The 8,570-nt window shown below is 38.0% G+C and overlaps 1 protein-coding gene across 2 annotated transcripts in view; it reads right to left on the bottom strand.

Moving 5' to 3' along the window:
* KLHDC2 (kelch domain containing 2) overlaps positions 1–8,570 on the bottom strand; it is a 17,183-nt gene that overhangs the window by 5,949 nt on the left and 2,664 nt on the right. Inside the window, exons 2-6 of one of the 2 annotated variants that reach the window (XM_006160501.1) lie at positions 8,336–8,415; positions 4,164–4,281; positions 1,453–1,568; positions 837–918; positions 589–672 (exon numbers count right to left, since the gene is read on the bottom strand). In XM_006160501.1, the coding sequence (XP_006160563.1) occupies positions 589–672; positions 837–918; positions 1,453–1,568; positions 4,164–4,281; positions 8,336–8,415 (480 nt within the window). Of the gene's footprint in view, positions 1–588; positions 673–836; positions 919–1,452; positions 1,569–4,163; positions 4,282–6,852; positions 6,959–8,335; positions 8,416–8,570 lie in introns of those variants that run through there. The other variant, XM_006160500.2, reaches the window with a different exon arrangement.

Raw genomic sequence — 8,570 nt, 5'->3', positions numbered from 1 at the left:
GTCTCTATGTCTCTCTCTGTCTGTCTGGCAAGCGCACGCGCCCTACAGTGAAAATCTCTCCAAAAAAAAAAAAAGAAAAGAAAAGAAAAAGGGGGATTGTGGCAGTCCATTCCCCCGGGGGGATGATTTCACACTTTCTGTCTCTCTGGTGAGCACATGCACCCTATAGCGAAAAATCTCTTAAAAAAGGGGGGGGGGTCATGACTTTCCCAACAGCCTGAAAATAGAATGACTGTCTTTGTTTTTAAAATTAAAATGAAGGGTAGCTCACTGTATAATATTTGTGTCAAAGGGGACACACAAAAAAATATTTAAGTAACTTGGGTTCCAAACTAATGTTAGGTTTCCTTAATCACAAGCAAAAGCAGCTACTAGTTTATATCTATTAGAGAACCAATGTTGGATTAGTCTCTCTACACATTCATAAGCTTTTCTGAGTTCTAGACTCCTTGGGCAGTAACGAAAGCTACGGTTCTTCACTCTCTAGAAAACTGCAAGAATGAAGTGATTTTACACGACCTCCCACCTCTGGTGTATCCCCTTCTAAGCAGCCTTGGTTTACTAGTTCATTACTCTTTAGTAACTCACAGTAGTTATAGGTTGGCTCCAGGTAAAGGTTTCCGTGTCTAAAATGTGTACATGATCATTCCATCCTCTTGGATGACTTGAATTCTACAGAAAATACATCAGAATTTCTGAGTTATTTTACAAATAATGTTTGTAAAATTATAACACCTGCCTAATTTATTAAGGCAAAATGAAGACCACTCACAAATGTAGTCTATATTATTTGAGCATATTGAGTAGGATATATACAAATATGAAACTTCACTTACCCAAAAGGAAGTTTCATCAAATTCAAAAGTTCCCAATACTTTATCTTCAGGTAAATATCCATACCCTCCAAAAAATATTAACCTGTTTGATAAAAAAAAAAAAAATAACAAAAATTTTAAAAAGACACTAAAAATCCAGATATCCACAGGATAGGACACAAGGAATTTTTCTTACTTGGTCACTTGACAAGAGTTGAGGAGGCACATTTGAGCATACAAAAACACTCGAGCTGGCCCCATAGGAGTTAAGGGAGCCAGGTGCCACATGGCCTTCCGCAGTTGAAATCCTGGGCCCAGCAGCTTAACACACTAGGCATGTCAAGCATGATCCCACTTCCCCAGCCTTCCAGCTCCCCAGATCTTGTGCACAGCTTGTGTTTTGAGGCGGATGTGGGAATCTGAGCCTGTGGTCAGCCCTGTGGCTTCCAGCACTGCAGTCCAGTACACCACACGTCGCACCACCTAGGCTGTGCCACGTACTTTTATGTATTGACTCAATCAGCACATGGGCCCCAGGAGGCATACCACGTATGCGTCTAACAGTTACTGGCTGAGGTTACCTGATGGTAAGCCAATGTCCACTTAAGCCCAAGACTTCCATGTGCAGCTCACTCACTTGTTTTTATACACCCAGACACCAAGTTTGTCCTTTGATGATGGAGGAATTCCTTGGCAATCAATTCTCTCCCACTGCAGCACTCTGTCTGTAGGCCTTGTATCCAGCATGTAGAACTATCAGAAACGACATTTTCAGTTAGATTTAATTATATGAAAGAAATCCAACTTTAACAATGAACTGTGCTGTGATTTATGATAATAAAAGTGTTATCTAATTCATTGCTACTGCAATTGTGACTACAGATTGGCTGCCAGTCTGAATCCAGGTTAGGAATTTGTGACAAAATATTAATTTCCTAAGTTTTTAAGCACACTGTTAGCTTTGACTCCATTTTTTTCTATAGCTACACTTTTTGGATGAAGGAATAAGCAGTATGTTCGTTTACATTCTAGCACAAGCTCCTTGTTTTGCCTGAGAAAGGTGCTTTTCAGCTGTGCTGATCTAATTTAGGGTACCAGGATGTGAATACCACTACAATAACGTTTAGTGAATTTTATCTTCACATTCAGTTTCACACACACATCTTTCATGCCTGCTTAACAACAGGAGCTCAGAATCAGTACCTAAAAGATTAACTATTGGTCTGTCTTTTGAAAGGTTCACATCCAGGTAACTGAGTATCTGACCATTCTTGTTTATTTGTTACTTCTCCAAGACGCCCGAGCTTCCTTTCAGATTTAAAACACTCAACCCTAATCACCTGACATATTAACTACTGCCGTGACCACCCCACAAAACCACAGCTTCTCTCCTTCCTATGTTTCCCTGAGCTGAGTCACTTAGCTTTTGCTCCTCTTTGGCCCTGAAAAATCCATGGGTCACTGATAGTCTGTAGATGTGTTTCACAACATCTCTTAGGCATCCTTTTTTCCAACAAAATCATAAGCAAAAGCCCAACATATAAGTGAAGCTACCCTTTTCTTTAAATTTTTTATTTCATTTTCTTTTATACATTCAATCACATTATTTGGCTTACAAAATGGATATTTCAACAGGTGAACATTTCTCCCTAGTATAGTTGATAAAACTATAAATTATCTTCAACAGATAATACCACATTTCTTTGTCCCATTAATGTTACCCTTTTCTAAAAATAATTATTTTACTTATTTATTTACTTATTGTTATTTATGTTTTAATTTTGCCAGAGAGAGAGATATAGAGAAAAGGAAAGTGAGAAAGCAAGCCACCAGGTCCAGGACTTGAACTGCGGTCAGCCATATGGGAATCCAGCACCCCAACCACCATGCCGCTTGCCAGCCCTAAAGCTACACTTTTTTAAATGGAGGAAGGAAGCAGTCTGGAGGTCACCTAAGAGTCCTCCCACAATGTCCCAAGACATATCAAAGAAATCCCTAGAATTTACAGCACCACAGTTCGAAACTATCTCAGCCATACGTTCTAGCTACAGGCCTCTTAGCATTCCCATGAGCTAAGCACATTTGCTTATATGTCTGCATCTTGGCAATTGGTTACCTCTTCCAATTTTATTCAATGCAAGCATCACTTTTTTGGTAATGACTTTCCTTGTTCAACCCCTTTATTCTGCCAAACACAATGTCAAGGACACTTTCAGATTCAGTAGTTATTTACTGAGTCGTTAATATGTGCCAGGCTCTGTGTATTTCTCCAATGACACTGTAGTCATTTACTTATTAGTTGTGTCCCTTCTACTAAGAGAGTGCAGGGACTATTTTTTACGAGATGTTTTTGCTATAGGGTGCATGCACTAGCTACAGAGATGGACAGAAAGCGAGAAATCACCCTCCAGGGGAGATGACCATACTGTAATCCCTCTCCTCCACTCTCCTCTCAGGATCTTGGGCATGGATGCACACGGACCCAGCATGAGTTTTAAGCCACAAGGTCCAGGACTCAAACCACAATCGACAATGTGGGAGTCCAGCAATGGAACCATTATGCCATCTGCTGGTCCCAGAGGCAGGAACTTTTATCATTCATCTGTAACTCCAGTGTCCAACCAAGTGCTCAGCATATAATACATGAGTTGATACAGTGTCTGCCTATATTATATGAACCTTTTTGACCAACTTCATTGGTCTCTTATTGGCCGAAACAACTGATAGCTTTTCCCTTTTTGGAAAAAAAAAAAAAATAGACAAAGTCTGAACAAGAGTGTCCTAGGGCATCATGTTATATAGATGTTAATATAAACATGTTTATCAGAGCTAACTTATCCTTAAGGCTAAGTGAGGCTCTGTTCATTTTTAACTTTCCTCCCATGATTACACTGAGTCCTCATTTTGTCTGTAATGTCCTCTTGACATGTGTTTATTAATGTTCTACCCGAGGGTTCTAAGACAAAAAGTAGCTGCAAAGAGCACACGGAGAAACAGCCTCAGAAGGTATTACACACAGGTCACCAGCAAAACTTGATTTTATAAAAGACATAGGGAAATACTGGCAGGCACAGTAACATTCGTGACATTCGTACCATCAAGTGCTACACGAGGAGTCTTCCGAAGTTCATGGAAAATACAGAACAGTGCATGGATTTAAAAAAAAATGTCGCCCCAGAATAAACTTGTCCTTTAATTTCCTCTTCCCATGAACCTTTTGAAGTCCCTTTGTATTTTTAAAACGGGACAGAAATACAGTAAGTATAGGGCTAACCTTAGAAAACACGAGGTGTGTGAGAGAGAGTCACGATAACATCGCCTTGACCCATCCTCCTTACAATCACTAACCTTGTTAGTATTGCCTCGGGAATGGTGTCCTCCAAACAAGTACAGCACCCTGTCTACACACACAGCACAGCTTCCTGACATAGAAGGAGGGACATCACCTTCAGTATTAATTTTTTTCCTGAGGGAGGGGGGCAGAGAGAAGTGGAAATTGAGTATAAATATATTTCCAAAAAATAAATGGAAAAAACGTGTTAATTTTTCTTCTACTTATATTTCCACAATAAAGGGGGGGAAATGAGAGGACTGCCTAGATCATGTCTGAGGGCTCTACTAGCTCTAAAATTAATGAAAGGAATTCATTCTCTTTTCCAGCTGGTCCGATGCAGAGCAGGACAGAAGTTCTGAAAGCCTAACTGTCCTATCTGTCTTATTATTCTAGGGAATTGCTATCTTATGTTTCTCAGATTCAACTGTTTGCTTTTTTCAAAAAGAGCTATTTTATCTTAATTTTAATGTATTATTATTTTCCAGTTTGACCAGAGAGAGACAGAGAGAGAGAGAGGGAAAGTGAGAAAAGAAGCCACCAGGTCCAGGATTTGAACCGTGGTTGGCCTTATGGGAGTCCAACACCCTTAACCACCATGCCATCTGCCAGCCCCTCAATGGTTTGCTTTTTATTTACATGGCCACAAATCGTTGCTTTGTTTTTGAATAGGCCAGGAACCTAAAAGGAAAACTTCAACACTTCTAGGCCAGGTAGATGAAGTCAATGACTGTTTTATATTCAGTCATTTTTTTTTTTTTTGAGAGGTTTTTGCTATAGGGCGCGTGCACTTGCCAGACAGACAGAGAGAGACAGAGAGACAGAAAGCGAGAAATCACCCCCCAGGGGGGGATGGCCATGCTGCAATCCCTTCTCCTCCATTCTCCTCCCGGGATCTTGGGCACGCACGCACACGCGCCCAGCGTGAGTTTTAAGCCACCGGGTCCGGGACGCGAACCGCGGTTGACTACGTGGGAGTCAGCGACATAGCCATTACGCTAACTGCTGGTCCCTAGTCAGTCATTTTTTTAGCCATTCAAATGAATGGGATTCTGTCCCATATATAATACCATGAACACTTAAGTTGTGTTTTGCTTAACTATGTGCCTGGCTCTTCTCTGAGTGCTTGTGTGTCTTAATTCATTCTGAATTTAAAAATCTGAGTTAAAAAAAAATAGAAACCTAAGGTTCAAAATATTAATAATACACTAAAAGTCATCTACTCACATTATCAGTTATAATATAACATGATCTTTGCTAAGCTTAAAATCTAGGTAGGCTTTTTTTTTTTTAATTTATTTCTTTTTCTTCTTTTTTTTTTTTCTAAATTGCCTGAGAATATGTGCCCTTACCTGAGAGAGACAGAGAGAAAGCACGACTCCCACCAGGATGTGCTCACAGCACAATCCCTTTTCTCCATCTTCTCAGCATTTTGGGGAGGCGTGTTCATGCATGCAGTGTGTTTTTCAAGCACTGAGGCCGCAATCTGAACTGTGATCAGCCATGTGGGATCCAGCTCCCTTAACCACGGGTCTATGAGGCCAGCCCTGGCCCTGAGTTCTTCATGTATTTATTGGGCTGTTGGAAAAGCCATGATGTATTTTTCTATGCAAAAAATAGATCATGACCTTTCTGACAACCCAATAAATATCTGTGTGAAATTCTATTAAGGAAATGCTATTATAAATTTCTAATTATTTTTAAAAAGATTAGCAAACAGATCAAATTAACACTGATTTGCTATCTACAGAAATAATCCTGACTTATTTTTAGTTTAATTTTTAAGTGAAGTGGGACTATTATTCTAGTTCTGAGGTCTACAATAAGTAAAATATTTAAAGTTTAAAGTTCTTACAACAGGGGCCGGTAGATGGCATGGTGGTTAAGGGCGATGGACTCCCACATGGCCGACGTAGTTCGGGTCCCAGACCTGGCAGCTTGCTTTCTCACTTTCCCTCTCTCTCTTTCTCTCTCTTTTCTCTCACTCTCCCCCTCTCTGGTCACATAAAAAAATAAAGTTAAATAAAAAATAATTATTAAAAAAATATTCTTACAAAACAACCACACAGAATACTACTTTATAAATCCCCAAACATGGCTAAGCCAGCAGTTTGAAAAATACATTACTTCTACCAAGGACATGCTCTTGACTACTGCTGTGAAACTGGCAAAGATCTTTTCAGTTTGTCCCTAGTTTATATGAAAGGCAAATTTAAGTGTGTTTTGGTTTGTAAATAGAACATACTGCTTAAAGAGATTTGCATAGAAATCCTAATTTTAGAGTTCATTAAGACAGATAGAATTTAGCAGATAGAATTCTATATTTATGATCTGATTCAAGATATCATATATCAGTAGACTTAAAACATCTTGAAAAAGAAACAATAAATTTTATTATCTTTACCTTTCAGGATCTCAAGGGTCTACCTCTTATTGTAAGGTTACTATGATACTTTAGTTATGGAACCCTGAACAGAAATTTCTTGTAAGGTCACAAAAGTACCTAGTAATTACGGAATTACTTCTGAAGAGATACTAAAGAATCTAAGCTTAGCATCTAAGCTAAAGTAACAGAACACTGTTTCAGAATATATAGCAAGTGTAACATCCTTAATTACAATATTTTTATTCATCGGTATGGGTGTTACATTCTTTTCTTTGCAACCTTATTTGTATTTTTGAGTCCCCCTCATAATAAACAATTACCATCGTCCAGTCTCCATATTGTAGATCCATAGTTCTTCTCTAGGTAGATAAAAGTCATATAGTCCTCTGACTTGATTACTCTAAAAAAAAAAAAAATTGATATTTCAAAGAGATACTATTGCATATTTTTTCTTGTTTATCTAACTATGAAACTATGAATTATGAAATTAAATAGGTCTTGGGACAGTTAGCATAATGGCTATGTCACTGGACTCCCATGTAGTCAACCGCGGTTCGAGTCCTGGACCCTGCGGCTTAAATTCACGCCAGGCACGTGTGTGTGTGCCCAAGATCCTGAGAGGAGAATGGAGGAGAAGGGATTGCGGCGTGGCCATCCCTTCATGTATTTATTGGGCTGTTGGAAAAGCCATGATGTATTTTTCTATGCAAAAAATAGATCATGACCTTTCTGACAACCCAATAAATATCTGTGTGAAATTCTATTAAGGAAATGCTATTATAAATTTCTAATTATTTTTAAAAAGATTAGCAAACAGATCAAATTAACACTGATTTGCTATCTACAGAAATAATCCTGACTTATTTTTAGTTTAATTTTTAAGTGAAGTGGGACTATTATTCTAGTTCTGAGGTCTACAATAAGTAAAATATTTAAAGTTTAAAGTTCTTACAACAGGGGCCGGTAGATGGCATGGTGGTTAAGGGCGATGGACTCCCACATGGCCGACGTAGTTCGGGTCCCAGACCTGGCAGCTTGCTTTCTCACTTTCCCTCTCTCCCTTTCTCTCTCTTTTCTCTCACTCTCCCCCTCTCTGGTCACATAAAAAAATAAAGTTAAATAAAAAATAATTATTAAAAAAATATTCTTACAAAACAACCACACAGAATACTACTTTATAAATCCCCAAACATGGCTAAGCCAGCAGTTTGAAAAATACATTACTTCTACCAAGGACATGCTCTTGACTACTGCTGTGAAACTGGCAAAGATCTTTTCAGTTTGTCCCTAGTTTATATGAAAGGCAAATTTAAGTGTGTTTTGGTTTGTAAATAGAACATACTGCTTAAAGAGATTTGCATAGAAATCCTAATTTTAGAGTTCATTAAGACAGATAGAATTTAGCAGATAGAATTCTATATTTATGATCTGATTCAAGATATCATATATCAGTAGACTTAAAACATCTTGAAAAAGAAACAATAAATTTTATTATCTTTACCTTTCAGGATCTCAAGGGTCTACCTCTTATTGTAAGGTTACTATGATACTTTAGTTATGGAACCCTGAACAGAAATTTCTTGTAAGGTCACAAAAGTACCTAGTAATTACGGAATTACTTCTGAAGAGATACTAAAGAATCTAAGCTTAGCATCTAAGCTAAAGTAACAGAACACTGTTTCAGAATATATAGCAAGTGTAACATCCTTAATTACAATATTTTTATTCATCGGTATGGGTGTTACATTCTTTTCTTTGCAACCTTATTTGTATTTTTGAGTCCCCCTCATAATAAACAATTACCATCGTCCAGTCTCCATATTGTAGATCCATAGTTCTTCTCTAGGTAGATAAAAGTCATATAGTCCTCTGACTTGATTACTCTAAAAAAAAAAAAAATTGATATTTCAAAGAGATACTATTGCATATTTTTTCTTGTTTATCTAACTATGAAACTATGAATTATGAAATTAAATAGGTCTTGGGACAGTTAGCATAATGGCTATGTCACTGGACTCCCATGTAGTCAACCGCGGTT

The sequence above is a fragment of the Tupaia chinensis genome, unplaced genomic scaffold (genome assembly GCF_000334495.1).
Source record: "Tupaia chinensis unplaced genomic scaffold, TupChi_1.0 Scaffold000688_1, whole genome shotgun sequence".
Classification (NCBI taxonomy): domain Eukaryota; kingdom Metazoa; phylum Chordata; class Mammalia; order Scandentia; family Tupaiidae; genus Tupaia; species Tupaia belangeri.
Note: the sequence above shows the minus strand (reverse complement) of the source record. Positions and strands in the feature narration are given on the sequence as shown.